This window comes from Entelurus aequoreus, linkage group LG07 (assembly GCF_033978785.1).
Source record: "Entelurus aequoreus isolate RoL-2023_Sb linkage group LG07, RoL_Eaeq_v1.1, whole genome shotgun sequence".
NCBI classification, from domain to species: Eukaryota; Metazoa; Chordata; class Actinopteri; order Syngnathiformes; family Syngnathidae; genus Entelurus; species Entelurus aequoreus.
The window spans coordinates 24,444,748-24,464,996 of NC_084737.1; the positions used below are offsets into that span (position 1 = coordinate 24,444,748).

At 41.3% G+C, this 20,249-nt stretch overlaps 1 protein-coding gene across 3 annotated transcripts in view; it reads left to right on the forward strand.

The window, feature by feature from the left end:
• LOC133653561 (DNA ligase 1-like) overlaps positions 1 to 15,099 on the forward strand; it is a 15,797-nt gene extending 698 nt beyond the window's left edge. Inside the window, exons 2-4 of one of the 3 annotated variants that reach the window (XM_062052982.1) lie at positions 5,278 to 6,336; positions 12,217 to 12,457; positions 12,594 to 15,099. In XM_062052982.1, coding sequence (XP_061908966.1) covers positions 5,298 to 6,336; positions 12,217 to 12,457; positions 12,594 to 12,600 — 1,287 coding nt within the window. In that variant the 5' untranslated portion in view covers positions 5,278 to 5,297 and the 3' untranslated portion in view covers positions 12,601 to 15,099. Of the gene's footprint in view, positions 1 to 5,277; positions 6,337 to 12,216 lie in introns of all 3 variants that reach the window. The other 2 variants (XM_062052980.1, XM_062052981.1) reach the window with 2 other exon arrangements.
• The last annotated feature ends 5,150 nt before the right edge of the window (positions 15,100 to 20,249 follow it).

A 20,249-nucleotide genomic window follows, 5' to 3' on the forward strand; every position in this document is an offset into this window, starting at 1 on the left:
AAAAATGGTTTTAATATACTGCACACAAATTGAACATGCATCAATATATTTTTTTGTAATCGAATCATGAGTTACCCAAATATTCTCACGTCAGCACATTTCTTAAGGTTTGAGTGAGGTTTAACCAACATACGTCGCACGGCCACACGAGCTGGCACTTGTTACACATGCACACTGCACTTCTCTTTGTTTTCTGTTAAGATGAAAAATGTTGATTTCGCAGAAGGAAGAAACAGGAAAGGATTCGTTTTATCAATTTGATTTGATTTGTAGTTTGTTGTTGCCGATACGATTATTATTATTTTTGTTTATTTTTTTAGAAGATTACAATTCGAAACGATTCAGTGAGTTGAAATCGATTCAGTAACTTTTTATCAAAACAAAAAAAGAAGTGTGAGTGTGAAATAAATAGTGGACACTGAGTTTCCTATATTGTTGTTATTTCTTATAAGGGGAAGATGTATACATGAGTGTCGTCGGCATCCTTAAGTCTCGGGAGACGATGGGGTAGATCCAAAAAGGGGGGTGGGTCTCACTGCGAGATGGCCCCTGGCACCCGTTTCTTTCGCCAATCGGATGGGCTTAGAACCGGTATCTGCTGGAGTGACCTCTCCAGTGGACCTCTCCAGTGGATCTACACGGCCTGGGCATGGAACTATGGAGGGCAAGCTCTTGTCCAGGCAGCAAGCCCCCCCTCTCCGCATGGCTGGTGGATCCAAGGGAGCGACGAGTGTCGATACAACTTGGCACCAGCGACGCCGCAGGAGTTGTCAGAATGATGCTATAACGTCAAACCGCCTTCAGGACACCGGCTCCTGATTTTCTGTCGGAGTCTACTCCCTTAGCCTTACCCTTGAGTGGGTTGACCGCAAGGCAGCGGCGGTTTTGAGATTGGAGATTTCCTTCTCCTAGATGGGCTGCCTTACCAGGTTTATGAGCCCCATCTGCCCGAATGCAGCAGGTAGCACGGGAGTACATCTTACCCGTGGCGGTATAAGCCTGACCTGAGTGTACATGAGTGTACAGCTCTGGTAATGGGTACATTCGCACCCACCTGCACAAATGTACTTTAAAATGTAACAATCAAAAATAATATGACTTTTTTTTTGTTTACTAGCACATGCATATATAATATGCATTAGTTTGACCATTTAAAATCAACGATAATAAAAAGGAGATGCTTGGAAATAGCATAAAAATTCCCCCAAAACTTGGAAAAACGCGATTCATAGCGTTACCTTTTACCCCCATTCCTGTTTATGCAAGAAAAATACAGCTTAAATTAATTGGTCAGTTTATTAACAATTCATATTCTGTTGATGAAATATGAATACATACAGAAGTATTTCTGTAGCATCCACCGAAATCGCAAAGTTCATCAAAACCGGTGGTGAAAAACGCATACGTTCGTAATTATTTTGTGTAACCAATTTCTATTTTCAAACTACCCCATAACACCAGTTTTACATAAAACATCCGCGCGCGAAATAGTTATTATTCAATTTGCATACGTCCGTGATAGTCACGCCAATATATCGAGCGTCTATGCCGTGTGTTTGTGTAATTATTTCGAGCGTATGTCAATGATTAATTATGTTAATTTCATACGCAATAAACCCAGATTACTATCACAGATAGATTTATATTCATAAAACAAAACGTTTTATGTTTTGATTTTCCAAAGTATGTTACTAGAAATCGTGTATTTACATATGTGTATTCGCTCATGACAATTACACGATGAAATTAGCTTCCCGAATTAGTTTTGGTGTGACCCGTTTCGAGCGTCCCACCGTTCATTGTATTCTTAAAATGGGCACTGGAAACGGCATACCGCATATTTATATTGCTGCTATATTAAATGTTATTGGTTTTTAAAAATATATCTGGTGCGCACAATCTAAAAATAGGCCTTTAAATCCCTTTTATTGGGATTTAAGTACACTCATAACGGTTACACCTTGTTCACTGACATCATTTGTGTAATTGTAACAAGCAAACCAAAATTGTGTGTTGGCTTTGAGGTCGGTGGCAAAGCATTGTCTTTTACATTTTCATTAAGTTATACAACAAAAGTCTTACCAATTATATTATGTAGCATTTTCTGCTGCCATTTACTTCTTTTTTTTTCTTTTTTTTAAAAATGTTTTTCTTTTTTTTTTTAGTAAGAAAAGGGATATGTATTGATAAAAGAACACAAACCGAGAGCAACAGGGAACTATGAAGAAAACAAAACAAACTGCTGAAACACAGCAAAACACTCACAGTAAATGTGTAGCAGATGGCGTCCACAAAGTACGTGCGTACTAGAGCTTGGCATCAAAAAGTATAGTCGATGGTCACCCGTGAACAAAGAATAATGTCCCGACAACGAAGGTAGCAAAAGGATCAACTTAAGTAGTCTTATATTTTTATTTTTTATTTTTGTATTTTTATTAATCAATCAACAAAACAATACACAACAATACCACAACAATGCAATCCAATTCCAAAACCAAACCCGTCCCACCAATGTTAGGAATAACAACAAACAGAGCAATTGAGAGCAATTGAGGACACACAAACATGACACGGAACAATACAAATGTAGTGAAACAAAAATGAACATTATCGACAACAGCATCAATATTAGTAATAATTTCAAAATAGCAGTGATTAAATTTTTTTATTTTTTTTAACCATTTACTTCTTAATCTGAGGTATATGTACGCTCATGACAGTTGCACCATACCGTCTTTCGTAACGGGTTGGCGCCGTAGTGAAAGTCCCGGTGACCCGAAAACTAACATGCCCATTGAATTCCGTACCGTGTAGGCGCTTTCAACAATATAGCGCTGTATGGAAAACGAGCGTCTATGCGATTTGTTGTCATATGTTGCGAAAATGTCGCCGCGAGGCCAAAAAAAGCCTCACAAGTTCAAAACTATTCTAATTCATTCATATTTCACGGTCAGTAGTAAGAAAACAAAATCAGAAATCTTTGTTAAACCAATTCTCTGTGAAATAGTGCACAATTGTACTGCTGACAGCGATTTTGGTGGATGAGATAGCGCTTGAGAAAGTCGTGAATGTTTGTGAAACGCAAACACTCCGGGGACCGTCTTGGGAATACGCAAATATTGAAACACAAGGAATGTGTAATACAAACCCCGTTTCCATATGATTTGGGAAATTGTGTTAGATGTAAATATAAACGGAATACAATGATTTGCAAATCCTTTTCAACCCATATTCAGTTGAATGCACTACAAAGACATGACATTTGATGTTCAAACTCATAAAATTTATTATTGCACTACAAAGACAAGACATTTGATGTTCAAACTCATAAAATTTATTATTGCACTACAAAGACAAGACATTTGATGTTCAAACTCATAAAATTTATTATTTTTTTGCAAATAATAATTAACTTAGAATTTCATGGCTGCAACACGTGCCAAAGTAGTTGGGAAAGGGCATGTTCACCGCTGTGTTACATGGCCTTTCCTTTTAACAACACTCAGTAAGTGTTTGGGAACTGAGGAGACACATTTTTTAAGCTTCTCAGGTGGAATTCTTTCCCATTCTTGCTTGATGTACAGCTTAAGTTGTTCAACAGTCCGGGGGTCTCCGTTGTGGTATTTTAGGCTTCATAATGCGCCACACATTTTCAATGGGAGACAGGTCTGGACTACAGGCAGGCCAGTCTAGTACCCGCACTATTTTACTATGAAGCCACGTCTATGTAACACGTGGCTTGGCATTGTCTTGCTGAAATAAGCAGGGGCGTCCATGGTAACGTTGCTTGGATGGCAACATATGTTGCTCCAAAAGCTGTATGTACCTTTCAGCATTAATGGCGCCTTCACAGATATGTAAGTTACCCATGTCTTGGGCACTAATACACCCCCATACCATCACAGATGCTGGCTTTTCAACTTTGCGATTATAACAATTCGGATGGTTCTTTTCCTCTTTGGTCCGGAGGACACGACGTCCACAGTTTCCAAAAACAATTGGAAATGTGGACTCGTCAGACCACAGAACACTTTTCCACTTTGCATCAGTCCATCTTAGATGAGCTCAGGCCCAGCAAAGCCTGGGTGTTGTTGATAAACGGTTTTCGCCTTGCATAGGAGAGTTTTAACTTGCACTTACAGATGTAGCGACCAACAGTAGTTACTGACAGTGGGTTTCTGAAGTATTCCTGAGCCCATGTGGTGATATCCTTTAAACGCTGATGTCGCTTGTTGATGCAGTACAGCCTGAGGGATCGAAGGTCACGGGCTTAGCTGCTTACGTGCAGTGATTTCTCCAGATTCTCTGAACCCTTTGATGATATTACGAACCGTAGAGGGTGAAATCCCTAAATTCCTTGCAATAGCTGGTTGAGAAAGGTTTTTCTTAAACTGTTCAACAATTTGCTCATGCATTTGTTGACAAAGTGGTGACCCTCACTCCATCCTTGTCTGTGAATGACTGAGCATTTCATGGAATCTACTTTTATACCCAATCATGGCACCCACCTGTTCCCAATTTGCCTGTTCACCTGTGGGATGTTCCAAATAAGTGTTTGATGATCATTCCTCAACTTTATCAGTATTTATTGCCACCTTTCCCAACTTCTTTGTCACGTGTTGCTGGCATCAAATTCTAAAGTTAATGCCATCCATCCATCCATTTTCTACCTGCTTATTCCCTTCGGGGTCGCGGGGGGCGCTGGAGCCTATCTCAGCTACAATCGGGCGGAAGGCGGGGTACACCCTGGACAAGTCGCCACCTCATCGCAGTCTAAAGTTAATGATTATTTGCAAAAAAATAATATGTTTATCAGTTTGAACATCAAATATGTTGTCTTCGTAGCATATTCAACTGAATATGGGTTGAAAATGATTTGCAAATCATTGTATTCCGTTTATATTTACATCTAACACAATTTCCCAACTCATATGGAAACGGGGTTTGTAGTTTGACTTGCACAAGGAATGTGCTATTGTTTGTTTCAATAATTTGCATTAAATATTGATGTAGACTCTACATAATTTTTCAAAACAGTTTTGAGGGAATTCTTAATTTTGCTTATTTTTTATGTGAACAATATTGCAAAGAGCATGGATCCTGATCATTAATAGCCTAAATAGGTAACATTTCATCCAGCTTCAGCTTTTTGCATATTTAGGGTTAGTGGGTTATATGTGCTAAGTGGTGGCATTTAGCACTTATTACCTACAAATTTACCCATGGTATGTATCACAATGTGAAATTAGAAAAGCATCCCTTCTTTCTCTATTTCAGATACACATTGAACTAGATCCATGGACGATATACGATGTAGTGGACGGCTAAAAAGAAAAGCAGAGCAGACCCATGACAATGAGCCACCACAAAAAAGGAAGAAGACCCCGCTTGAGAGAACACATGAATATCGAGAGAACATAAAAAAGGATTCTGAACAGTACAACATTTTCCGACAGCATGAGAATTTTAGGAATAGGCTGTATCGCGAACGTCGAAGCGAAGAAGCGATTGTCAGAGACAGGGAGCTTGCTCGTGTAAGGGCACAGCGCTATAGAGAGCGGAAAAAAGATAATCCTTCGAATGAACCACGGAAAACTAGAAAGGCTGCAGAAAAGACTATGACAGACAATTGTAACAAGGTTAAAAATTGGCGGGCTAATCTGAGTGATGAAAAGAAAGAAGAAATTAAACGCAAACGAAGAGAGGCGTATGCGGCAAAGAAGAAGAAAGAAAGAACGCGGAATTCAAATGTTAATCCTGGCCCTAATAGTCCGCAGACTTTTAGCCAATATCCTAGTGATCGTTCCAGTATTAGTCAAAGCCATACTCCCCAAGACTCGCAGTCGCCAGAAACTCCAAAAGGTGGGAATAGTGTTAGGCAGGCTCGCCATAGATTTAGACGACAGCTGATGAAAATGTTACCATCATCAAGAAATACGAGGGCAGATGTGTTAAGTAACGGCATTCAAATGCTGTCGCCTCGTTCAAGACAGGCCTTGGATAAAAAGATTCATATCATCAGTCCAAAATCAAGGAAAAAGTTGATGATCTGTAAAGATGTGTCCTCTGCTGTTAAGCGTCAATTTGAACAAATTAAACACAAACGGTCCACCAAAGATCTAATTGTACGACGACTCATCGCAAATGCCGTCAAGCAAAATCGCGATGCATTGGACTATTTCAATGTAAGCCGAAAACTGAAAAAAAGGATGGACTCAAAAACTCCATTGACAGTCACCCCAGCCACTGATGGTAACGTCCCGGCTCCACTGACATTCACCCCAGCCACTGATGGTAGGGTCCCAGCTCCACTGACAGTCGCCCCAGCCACTGATGGTAGCGTCCCGGCCCCACTGCTAGCTAAGTCACGGGCAAAGATAGGAGACTTTGTTGAGGTACTGGTTTATCCAGAAAATGGAAATAACTCCAAGGCCAAAACATACCTTGCTAACGTTCAAGCAATTTGTCCGACCGGTAAAGATGTCGGGTTTCTCCAGAAACAGGGCACTTTTTACGTCTGGTCGGCATTGCATGACCGGTCCATTGTTAATGATGAAGATATCGTTACGATATTGCCTATTCCAAGAATTATTAGCAGAGGACATAATTTTTTTTAAATACATGTACACTGAAATGGTTCAATTTATAAGGCCTAAATTAAAATGTTGTTTGTTTGCAATTGCTGACTGACCCACTACTTTTCTGCCTACCCAAAAGTTTTTATTGGCTTGTCCAGGAGTGATTTTTTTTTCTTCTATCAAATATTTCTAAATATTTATTTCCTCCTATTTATTGAGTTCCAAGTATAAACCCAGATTAGAGGCAATTCCTTACCATCTGATCTATGTCTACACTTGTCACCAATTTATCTTAGATGTCAATTTATATGCAAGTAAAGATATTTAAGAGGTATTATTCAGTAAAGCTACAAAAAAAATATATTTACCTACCTACCGACCCAACCCTAAATGTTATGGGTCGGAAATTGCAAACACAACATTTTTTAAGGGAGTCTCCTGTCTTTGCCCCATATCATTCATATCATATCATATTGTGTATTGTTTTGTTTCAATACATGTTGCTTTTGAGGCTGTATTTGAATATATATATAGTGATTTATTTATATGCAAGTTTACTTGATTTCAGTAAAGGATTTGGTGTAACCATCATGAGTGTTCTGTTCAGTTATATTTCTTTTATATTTTGATAAATCATCATATTTATGTATTACTAAATTTAAATAGGTATTGATCAATGTTTAAGCTGTGTGTATTTGATTTCAGTTTGCTTTTGACATCTTATTTAAAATTGTAGTTGAAACTTTTACAACCTTGTGTTGCGCTCATGATGGCGTAACCAAACTAGATTTCATTTAATGATCTTATTTTGAATATTTATTCCCTTTTTTAGATTTAGTATATTTAAATATTTTTATTTATAAACATTGAATACATTTCAAATATCAATAAAATGCAATTGCCTTCATCTTATAGGGTAATGTTTAGTTACACCAAGTCATGAGCGTAACACTAAGCTTCATCACTTTGACTTGTAATATCTCTAATTCTGGTGGTGTTTTATGCTTTTTTCTTTTTGGAACATGTACTATACATATATACATATACATATACCTTCAAATCCTGATCTAAGCCCATTGAATGCAGCCAGGGACTGGCAGATGCGAGTCGACTTAGATCAGAGGCTCATTTTCCCCCCGGCGATCGCAACGACCACCCTGCGTCCAGACCTCGTCCTATGGTCTGAAACCTGCCATACAGTCTATATTATTGAACTGACAGTTCCGTGGGAGGATGCCATCGAAGAAGCGTATGATCGCAAGAAGCTGCGGTACTCCAACCTTGCAGCTGAGGCAGAGGACAGAGGCTGGAGGGTAATGGTGCGCCCAGTGGAGGTGGGCTGATGGGGCTTTGTAGCAAGCACAACAGCAAAGCTCCTTAGGGAGGTTGGAGTCAGGGGGCAGGCTCACAGACAGGCCATGAAAGATTTGGCCAACACAGCAGAGAGGACGAGCCATTGGTTGTGGTTGAGGAGTGACACCAGCTGGGCTGCTAAGGCTAACACCTAATGGGATGCACACACCCAAGGATTTGATCACCCTAGGGTGGGCCCTTCCTCGGCAGAGGGTGTCTTGTGGTAAGCCGGGCCGAAACACCCCGTGACGCTGGGGCACACAACTGAAGATGTGTCCCAATGGTGGAAAAGCCTCCCAGCAGTGTCACTTAGCCTCATTTAGGTATGCGGTCAGGTGCAAGCCTGGCTCAGGGAGGAGGACGCCCCTGCCATGCAGAGTCCCCAGGGATTGTACCAACTAGTCCTTTCAACAAATTCAATAAAGTCCCATACAAAATTATGTTTCTAGCAATACTTTAATTTTGCCTTTGAAAGTAACACTCCAATGTCCATTAGTGGAGCTGTATACATGAATGATGGATGCAAACAAGCAAGTAAACAACAATTAATGGCCAATGCAGTCACATCTTATTTGAATAAAGTGCAACCAACACTTGAACTTGAATTAACGAGAGGAAACCTTTTCTCACATTTTAAACATTCAAGAAACTTTCAATACAAGTAAAGTAACCAATATTTTAACAGTAGATGTTTTGCTAGTTTTGCTGTTGTTTTTAGAATTAGTATTAATGCAAACACAAACTAATATGAAAGATTTAAAGCAACCAAATCTCTTCAGGTTAAATGAGCACTGGGTTGACATTTTTAATAAACAGACAGTAGCAGAGAAAAGTTTCAACAAATGCAAACACCACAACACAATAACATAAAGCCATAACACAATAACTATAAGCTAGAAGACGACAATAAAAGACAGAACGGAAGTGACGGCGGGCAAGTTTCGTCGACTCACCGACTTCCTCAGACAGAAAGTTGAAAAAGGTAAAGAACAAAGTTGGAAAAGTAAGTGAAGTGTGACCACTTTTTCAGTCATAAATAATTTGTCTTATTTTTTCAATAATACTATAATACTATCTTCAAGAATCTAGTCCGTCGCCATAACTTGCTCCGCTGTTAGTTCTGTTTTGTCCGTCGCATCTTTTGTGGCCTAAAGTTGTGTTGTGGCTTTATATTATTGTGTTGTGGCGTTTGTATTTGTTGTGGCTTTTGCGATCGTGCTGTAGCATGAAAGTTGTTTTAATTTATGATATTGTCTTGCCGTGTCTGCATTTGTTGTGACCTTTCACAACCACTTTAAGTATCAGCCTTTTTTTGTTTCGCCGACTGATGGCGATGACATCACAGACAGGCAGACAGACTTGAATAACGTTTAACGTCCTTGTCATTAAGTGTTAAACTTCACATGAAGCCTGCTGTTCCTAAATCCAATGTTTTCCTTTTTCTATTTTCGATAAAAGCGATCAATACCCTTTCAAAAAGATGTTGCCGGAAGGTTGAATCTAAGGAATATAAATCCATACATCGATTAATCGTTAAACCCCGACTGACTGGTAAATTGTCATTGACAATCTTAAAGATTACTAATCGGATTGACTCTAATTTAGCCATTAGATTTTAAATGAATTCATAAATATTTACTTATACTGTTACTCTGTTGCTCTCTAGGCTGTTTAAAATAATAACTATGTTAAATTGTTGTCCAATTAATAGCACGGACAGGAAAATTGCTGATAAAAACAAATACTATTTTTTTTAGGCAAACATAGGGTTCAATATGATGTCGGTTCACCTTTTGCAGCTATTACAGCTTCAACTCTTCTGGGAAGGCTGTCCACAAGGTTGCGGAGTGTGTTTATAGGAATTTTCGACCATTCCTCCCAAAACGCATTGGTGAGGTCACACACTGATGTTGGTCGAGAAGGCCTGGCTCTCAGTCTCTGTTCTAATTCATCCCAAAGGTGTTCTATCAGGTTCAGGTCAGGACTCTGTGCAGGCCAGTCAAGTTCATCCACACCAGAATCTGTCATCCATGTCTTTATGGACCTTGCTTTTTGCACTGGTGCACAGTCAAGTTGGAAGAAGAAGGGGCCCGTTCCAAACTGTTCCTACAATTTTGGGAGCATGGAATTGTCCAAAATTGTTTGGTTTCCTGGAGCATTCAAAGTTCCTTTCACTGGAACTAAGGGGCCAAGCCCAACTCCTGAAAAACAACCCCACACCATAATTCTTCCTCCAACAAATTTCACATTCAGCACAATGCAGTCCGAAATGTACCGTTCTCTTGGAAACCACCAAACCCAGGCTCGTCCATCAGATTGCCAGATGGAAAAGTGTGATTCATCACTCCAGAGAACTTGTCTCTACTGCTCTAGAGTCCAGTGGCGACATGCTTTACACCACTGCATTCGGCGCTTTGCATTGGACTTGGTGATGGCTTAGATGCAGCTGCTCGGCCATGGAAACACATTCCATGAAGCTCTCTGCGTACTGTACGTGGGCTAATTGTAAGGTCACATGAATTTTAGAGCTCTGTACTAACTGACTGTGCTGAAAGTCGACAACCTCTTTGCACTATGCGCTTCAGCATCCGCTGACCCCTCTCTGTCAGTTTCCGTGGCCTACCACTTCGTGACTGAGTTGCTGTTGTTCCCAAACTCTTCCATTTTCTTATATTATAGCCGACAGTTGACTTTGGGAATATTTAGGAGCGGGGAAATTTAACGACTGGATTTGTTGCACAGGTTGCATCCTATGACAGTTCCACGCTGGAAATCACTGAGCTCCTGAGAGCGGCCCATTCTTTCACAAATGTTTGTAGAAACAGTCTCCATGCCTAAGTGCTTGATTTTATACGCCTGTGGTCAGGCCAAATGTCTAGGACACCTGATTCTGATCATTTGGATGGGTGGCCAAATACTTTTGGCAATATAGTGTACCTAACTATCGTCCAGATGTCCGACATAACTCCACCCTAAATGCTCCCTCATCACACTCACATATGGGTTTAGTTTTTACTCACTGTGTTTTTTAGCTTCTTGTTGCTCGACAGTCTCGTGCATGGTGGCTTTTGTCTGGAAAAACACCAGCGATGATGTCACCGACTTATCGACAAATGAATTTGTCTGCGACACGTTTTTTTAATGATTTTTGTTGACAAAGTCAACGGTTGGTTGCACCTTACTTGTTACTGTCCTTACTTCCTACAGATGTGAATGTGTCAGGGACGCAGGACACGTATTTATCAACATCACTGTTATCATCAGAGACATACTAAAATATCATTATTTTGGTGAACTGCTCTGACTATTTACTGTAATACAAACTACGGAATGAGTACATTTTAATTTGGGGTTTACATATCAATGACAATTGTCATTGTTGTATATATGACATTTATTTGATCTAATCGTCACAAGATTATAATTTTTACTAAACATGAAAAACACAGTTTATATGATGTACCACTACTTATATTATCTACAGACTAACTTGTAATATTTTACACTGTTTTAATTTTATTGTGTATACAAAAAAGTATTAAGTTTCCATAGTAGGAAAAACATTTATATATTTAATTGATACCCGCCATCCTGTGTTTTTGTCTAATTATAATTGTGATCAAAATTGAATCATTCAATGATTTTTAAAAGATGTAATATCGGTATCAGCATTAAATTGGCCGATACTGCCCCTGTAACTACTTGGTGTTGGATCCAAACCCAAATTTTTAGTATCACCCACAGATAATGCAAAGTATCAAACAGAAGAATAAATGTTTAGTACATATCAACAAAGTGTAGATAGAACCATGTTACAACAGGAAGTTTTATCGAGAAAAAACTGGCAATCATTTTCGTGTGCGGCCCGGGTGAGGTTTCCCGTGTTGAATAAAATTAAGTCAAAGTTACCACTAACAGTAAATTAGCTAGTAGATTGTTGATAGTTTTGAGAAAATAATACTGGAAATGATGTACTATTTTAGTGCATATTTCAGCAACTAAATTAGGAGCCTGTGTTTTAAAATGGTTCTATTAGTAATTATATATGAAATAATATACTGCAAAATCAGTTTTAAACCATATCGTCCATCCCTAGTAAAATGTCCTGTCGTCCTGGCTTGTTTTTATTTTCTTGTGAATAATGTTGTAAAGAGCAGCGTGTTTGTGCGCCACTAAGATTTCAAGACAGTTCATACAATAACTTGTTGTTCCTAAATGCATGTGAACGTGACTGGGCAGAGCTGGATGTTTCTAAAACATGTGTTTGTCTTGTTGTGTCCTGCAGACGTCTGTGAAGAACATCTTCACTCTGAGCAACAGAAGTGGAGCTTCAGGGTGGTAACGGAGGAGCCACAGCCTTTCCACATTAAGAAGGAAGAGGAATACCCACTGATTCCACATTTTACAAAGGAAGAGGAGGACTCACTTACCGCTCACATTAAAAAGGAAGAGGACCCACTGACCCCTCACGTTAAAGAGGAAGAGGAGGACCCACTGACCCCTCACAATAAAGAGGGAGAGGAGGACCCACTGACCCCTCACATTAAGGAGGAAGAAGAGGACCCACTGACCCCTCACATTAAGGAGGAAGAGGAGGAACACAGCATCAGTCAGGAGGGAGAGCATCTTAAAGGACTGGAGGAGGTTGATGTCACCAAGATGCCATTGACTGGTGTGATTGTGAAGAGTGAATATGATGAGTTGAAAGTGAGGAGAAGAGAGAGGCGGAGCATCCAAGCAGCAGCTCAACTCAACACATGACAACAGAAGCTGATGGAGACCACTGTGGAGGATCACAAGCAGACAAGATCTTAGCTCCACTATCAGATAGTGACGACACAACGTCTCACTCTCCTGACACTGATGATGAAGACTCTGAAGATGATAAGACATGTCACACTGACAACACACACTTGACATGTTGTCACTGTGACAAAACTTTAAAATGGCGTAGTAATCTGAAAGTACACGAGAATACACACGGGAAAAACCCTTTTCCTGCACATAATGTGGTAAATGTTTTGCACAAAATAGTTGTCTGAAAATACACACAAGAATGCACACTGGAGAAAAACCGTATTCCTGTTCAGTCTGTGGTAAAGATTTTGCAGGAAATGATCATCTGAAAATGCACGTAAGATTGCACACGGGAGAAAAAACATTTTCCTGTCCAGTCTGTAGTAAAGGTTTTATACAAAGTGAGACTCTTTAAGTACACTGGAGACAAACCATTCACCTAGAAGACATTATTGATAATGCAGAGCAGAAAGCACACTGGTGAAAATCCTTTTATCAGCTCAGTCGGCTTTAAGGGTTTCATAGACAGTCTAACTTTGAAAAGACTCACGAAAAGACACACACTCAAGAGAAACCATTTAGTTGCAGTGTGTGTGATGAAAGATTCCCTAATAAGTAGCAGTGTAAGACACACAAGTGTGCGGGTAAGTACAGCAGCAGCAAATGAAGACGCAGGATGTTTTGTCATTTTTCTGTGTGTTAAAAGCTTGACAAATTGCTTGTAACTTTTATGTTCCAACACATTTACCCTTGCATGCTAAGAGCATTTTTGAACTGTTAGCGATCTATAGTTTTCGTTTTTGGTGAATGACTAGGGGTGTAACGGTACGTGTATTTGTATTGAACCGTTTCAGTACGGGGGTTTCAGTTTGGTTCGGAGTTGTACCGAACGAGTACACATGCTAGCAGCGACCGGGCTAGGACAACATGTAAAAGCCAGAGCTGGAAGACCCTCCTGCCTCGTTAAGATCTCCCGTTTGGGAACACTTTGGCTGCGTGATACAACAATGGAGGACGGAGGTTTGCCGACATTGTTCAGCAGCTGCTTTTGACAACACATCAAACATGTGTTGCACCTTTCCTGCTTACGGCTCCCAGACCGTAGTCGAGGAGCGCAGGGGAGACACTCCTCCAGGGCCGATGTATTCTCGGGGGCAACACCCTTCACTCTACCCGGCAGTGGGTCTCCACAGCTCCGGACTCCAGGGTAAATGACGAGTCCGGCGATTAGTTGCAAATTGTGGCTTTATTGAGGTCTTGCACACAGCCAATTCAACAAAACACTAGCCACTCCCGCACTCACGCTATTGCTCCCTCACCTCGCTCGCCCACACACTCACCTCACATGCTGTCACATATTAAAGGGCCACACACACACACATACACTACTCTCATAACACATGCTAACCCATTTGAAGCGTCACCACCGCATTCAAGCAGCCTCTCCTTGGTGAGTCAGGCAGGGCTAAAGCAATGACAAATGTTTTTATAGCAGCAGATATAAGTCCATATTGCATTAAAAACTAGATTTTGACCCACTTCTATGGTGGAAGAACAATGAGCCCATATATCCTTTTACTGCCAAGTTAGCCAGGCTGGGGGGGAAGAAAAGTTAATCTGAGGCTGAGTTGACTTGAAACTGTTTAATGTTGCACTTTTTATATGTAGAAGAAAAGTTTTGTCATTTTATTTCATCTGAGCCACAACTTGAGGCAGTTTAATGTTGATTAACGTGGACCCCAACTTAAACAAGTTGAAAAACGTATAGGGGTGTTACCATTTAGTGGTCAATTGTACAGAATATGTACTGTACTGTGCAATCTAGTAATAAAAGAATCAATCAATCAAAAAAAGCACTTTATATGTAGAAAGGTTTTGTTAAGAAACTATTCTGAGCCTTATCTTATTTATTTTTTATTTGATATATGTTGACCACATTAACCCTGGCAATGGACCCTGTGTGTATATGTATGTTATGCCATTGTTTACAAGTTTGGTAAATAAAAAAACAAAACATTTATATTTTGTTGTTTTCTTACTGTACCGAAAATTAACCGAAGCGTGACCTCTAAACCGAGGTACGTACCGAACCGAAATTTTTGTGTACCGTTACACCCCTATAAATGACAGATCATGAGAGATTATCATCACACTTCAACATCTCTAACATGTAAATGGTGCCTCTTTCCTAGATCAGCATTGTAAATGTAAATATGTTCTTCATTGTTTTACCCTGGATAAATAGATGTTAAATAAATACATGTAAACTGGGAAGTAAATGTTTATATACTGCATTACCCAGGAAGGTTAGTGCTCTAGACAGGAGCAGGAAGTAGGTTTGAGTTATGTTGGAGGACAATATGTGTGCCGTTTGATCAATAAAGAGTTGATATATTGTTACATGTTGTTCCTGCTTTGTCAACACAAGAAACACGTTTGGATAGGAAAGCTGCTTGAGCGTCGCTCTGAGACTAATTTGATTGGCCAAAATGTGGGAGAAGTCACTCCAAATTACATTCTGAAAGAACTTTGGATAAAACTAAATATTGTATCCATAATACATCCTGAAAGAAGTTTAGATAAAACTAAATATTATATTTAAAATACATCCTGAAAGAACTTTAGATAACACTGTTACCAAGTTTTGTGCTAATACATGACACATTCAAGTAAAATGTTTAAAAACATTCCTGGATGTCATTTCGACAATAACATTACATTTGTCTACAAATCATTTAACCATGCAAGTGAGTTTTCACCTGTGATTAATCATGATTAAACCAAATTTCAAAATGTGATTAATCTGATTCAAACAAAAATAATAATCATTTGACAGCCCTAAATGTTGACACTAATAACGCAAAGCTGTCATGCAGGCTGTTTTTTTTTATTTTTAAACTGTCATTGCTCAAAAATAATAATGAATCAATGTTGTTATACATTATTGACCTATTTAAGGCTCCAATTACTTCAAATACTACACTTTGAACATTTTTTTGGGGGTAGGAGATTGCATAAGGGGGCCCTATTGGTGTCAATATTAACATGTAGGCATGAGCAGACCCCGACCTCAAAGCCTCATATCCGGAGATCTGGGGCCGTACTTATCAAGCTTCTTAGAATTACTCCTAAGAAGTCTGCTAAGAGTTGACTTAAGAGTAAATAAATTATTCGCTGAAAGCTGCACTTAAAAGTTAGTTATCAAGCGTCTTACTCACACTTTCAGCGAAGTGTAGGACTGAATCTTAAGTGTCACACTCAGAGCTGAATTACGACATTACTATGTGCCGTAAACGGAATTTTAGGTGACGTCATTTCTGTGTCCATAGAAATGACCAATCACGGAAGGGAATCCCTTGTCTAAGAATAAAGAAATATCTTAGAAATATTTAAGTGGACAATGGGAGTGTATATTTTGACAACAAACTACAAAATAATACAAAACAAACAAACAATATTGGCAATTAATCAAAAATAAATGTTTCCTTTTTGTTGCACCTTTCCTGCTTCCTGCTCCCAGACCATAACAAAGAGGTAGGGGAGACACTTCTCCAGGATGTATGCTCGGGGCAACACCCTTCACTTTACCCGGCAGTGGGTCTCCACAGCGGACGACTTTAGAGTGAATGATGAGTCCGGCGATTAGTTGCAAATCTTGCTTTATTGATTGCTTGCACACAGCCAATCCAACACAAAACAAACTAGTCCCCGCTCGCACTCACAATACCGCTCCCTCTCTTCTCTCGCCCACACACTCACTGACGTCACTCACCTCACATGCTGTAACCTAGCGTATGTGTGTGCCACACACATACGCTACTCTCATAACATTTTCTTTCCAATTCATTAATTAGGCAACTAATTTGAAACTGGTGTGGGTGGCTCTATATATACTAGTCCACTGCAGCCACACGCAGAAATCAACAAGGAATCGAAAATTATTAAATCTGTGACAAAAATAATACCTGCTCTGTCTAAACGATACCGTTTGATCAGCTGCTCGTCATCAAACAAAGATGAACGTTCGCGCACGTCTCTCGCCTCAGTACCATCCCCTGCTGGCAACTCCTAACCACTTAAGACACCTCTGAAGGTCTCTTAAATATCGTGGAGAGTAGGAGTGATTCTTAGACTTAAGAACGTTGATAAAAAGCTTTTATTCTTAAGTTTGAGAGTAGGACTAAATTTCGCAAATTTTCAGGACTGAAGTGTAAAATGGCACTCTAAGAAGCTTGATAAGTACGGCCCCTGATCATCTTAAGTGCAGTAATGACAGCTTGATGGTTGATTGAACAGTTCTCACTGCCGAGCTCCGCCCACTACGCATGGGTATAAATAGGTACTGACCGATCCAGCACTTCAGGGCATCATCATCCTCATTTCAAACAATTCTGATCAAAATCTGAGTTTGTGGAACAGAGTTGCAAAATGTTGAAAGTTTTGTGGCAAGCCGTCAGATCAAAGTTTGTCGCCAGGCCACGCCCACATCTTATGGTGTGGGCAAAGTTCCTTCGCAATTTATCATCGCCCATCTGTGGAGTGTCGGTCATTTTTTGGCCGTGCAAAATTCAAATTTGGACAAAGCAGCTGCGCTTGGAATTGAAGTGTTGAAGCTTACTCCCTTGACTTTTGATTTGGACTTAGTTATATAGATTGTGGGGAATACTTGGTAATGATACTCACCCATGGCCTGTAAAGGTCCGGAACAAGTATTCTTACTTAGTGCCTAGCAATCTTGGGACTATGGCTAGTGGGGAGACTGACTTTGAGGGTGGAGGGGATGTAAGGTGGGGAGGAAGGGTGGGTGAGAGGAGCTGAGAAATTGGAAACAGGAACTGTAATAATTGAGTTCAAAGCAAAGGAAATCCCCCAAGAAGTGTTGGTCTTGTGAAGTATGATGTTAGAGAGTTTATTCCTAAACCTATGAGATGCTATCAATGCCAAGAGTATAGGCACATTGCAAAGTTTTGTAAAGGTCAGGTTAAAATGTGTGTGCTGCAGTGGGCAGCATGAGTATGGCAAGTGTGGCGAGGGAATCAAACCAAAGTGTTGTAATTGTTGTGTACTAAGCAAAGGGAAGGAGGCGACAACAAGGCAGAACTGCGTTTTTGAAGGTTAATTTAAACCTTTGATGAATGTGTATGCTACCACTAGTGAGTGAATGCAGACTATGTGTGGAATTAACAATGCAGAATTTACCAGAGGTTGTTGTCGGTGCGTGTTGGATGTATCTTTCGTCGAAGCCAAAGGGGAAGGCGAAGGGGTAGTCAGCAGGAAGGCAAGCAGTCGGGGGCTGGAGAGAGGCAACTATGTCAGGGTCCAAACAGTGGTCAAGGATCGGGGAAGGCAAGCAACAAAACGGGAGGAGGTTGTGAGGCAAGACACGATCACGGAAGACACTGTGGAAGACACAAAGGACATCAAGACAGGAACGAGGAAGAGCACAATGAAGGCGAGCAAGGAACGAGGGAGAGGTGCCAGACGTGATGTTTACTCGGGTGAGATTGGCTACGTTCTGGCGAAGGTCTCCTGGCTTCGCTGTCTCTTTATGCCGCTCACTCTCGTCAAGCCCAGGTGTGCTGATGAGTGATTGCCTGCAGCCTTGTCGCTGCCCAGCGTGAGCGGGGGCGTGTCCGAGCGAGCAGCCAGAGGAGGAATTGTGACACTCAGAATTATGAGAGACACTGGTTCGAATCAGCGCCGTGACAGTAATTGTGGAGAAGACCACAGTGCCGCCTATTGGAAATGTGAAACAATGTAAAGAGAAGTAGAGGTGCAGCAGATAAAAGTGAATACTAAAGTGTCATATGCGGAGGCAGTTAAAACAATGGAATGGCATAAAATTGGTGACCCTGTTAATGTGCAAAAAGAAAGTTTGGAAAGAAGTAAAGTATGAGCTGAGAAGAAGAAAATAGTGTTATTTATTGCTGGTGTCATGAATGCAACACCGTAGATCAAGTCCAAAACTGAAAGAATCAAAGTTGTGGTAAGGGCAGCGGAGCACCACTTGGATATGATAGGCTAACGATGAGAGGAGATCAATGATGTGTTGTGAGCTACTAAATATATTGTACTCATTTACAGCTATGGTGCGAAGCGATATGGAATAGCAGAGAGAAGGAAAAGTGTCACGTGGGGGTCGCATCTTTATGCGGGATCGTTCCTCCAATGCAACACGGATACTACGGACGAAAACGTGAAGGTAGGATATGATTTAATAATAATAAATAATACACCGTACCAAACAGACAGAAACAAACAAAAGAAAAGTGTGCCGAACGCACTGGAAGCTAGGCAACAGCTTAGCACAGGAATCGAGAACATGAAATAAACCAACGTAACAATTGCTTACCGCAAACAAGGAAGCCAGACCCAGTGTGGCGAGCAACGTGAATAAATAGCTCTCGGATTAGTGCTCAACAGCAGGTGAACGTGCCAGACACTAATCAGAGGCAGGTGAAACCAATTCGTACCCATGGTAACCAAAAAAAACCCCTGAAGTGCACAAAACAACTAAGGAAGTCCAAAACTAACAGAACATAACCAAACAAAACATGATCCGACCACAGATCATGACAGACACCCCCCTTAAGGACATATTCTAGATGTCCAAAAAAAAAAAAAAAAAAAGACATAAGCAGGTTTAAATGTCACGGGAGGGCGGAGCGAGGACTTGGCGGTGGGTCGCCAGGCCAAGTGTCGACCGAATCCACCGAGGACAAGTCAAGTGGCGGCGGCGAGTGGAACGCCGCTGCAGCAGGCGAGGCGGGCGACCCGGGAGCGGCCACATCCGTGGTCGACGGGGAGGTGGGCGCGTCAGCGTCGTCGTCGTGGCAGGCTTGGAAGCAGACGTCGTGGCATGCTTGGAAGCAGACGATGAGTCAGGCGTGGGTTCGGCAGGCAGCGAAGCTTGGCGTGGTGCAAGTACAGGAGGCGAAGCTTGGCGTGTCAGCCGAGGTGCAGGAACTGGTGTCAGCCGAGGTGCAGGAACTGGTGTCTGCCAAGGTGCAGGAACCGCTGTCTGCCGAGGTGCAGGAACCGGTGTCTGCCGAGGTGCAGGAACCGGTGTCTGCCGAGGTGCAGGAACTGGCGTCTGCCGAGGTGCAGAAACTGGTGTCAGCCGAGGTGCAGGAACTGGTGTCAGCCGAGGTGCAGGAACTGGAGCTAGCCGAGGAGCAGGAACTGGAGCAGATGCTAGCCGAGGAGCAGGAACAGGAACTGGAGATGGAGGCGTTTGCAGGCTCACCGGAGGTGATAGTGGCGTCTGCAGGCCCACCAGAGATGATGGTGGTGTCTGCAGGCCCACCAGAGATAATGGTGGCATCTGCAGGCCCACCGGAGATGATGGTGGCGTCTGCAGGCCCAACGGAGATGATGGTGGCGTCTGCAAGCCCACCCGGGCTGAGGTTAGCCATGAGCATGGAGGAGGTGGCCTGGCTGGGGGTTGCGGCTTGGCATGCCGACGGACTGGTGGTGGTAGCCCGGCCGGAAGTTGCGGCGTGGCAGGTCGAAAGACTGGTA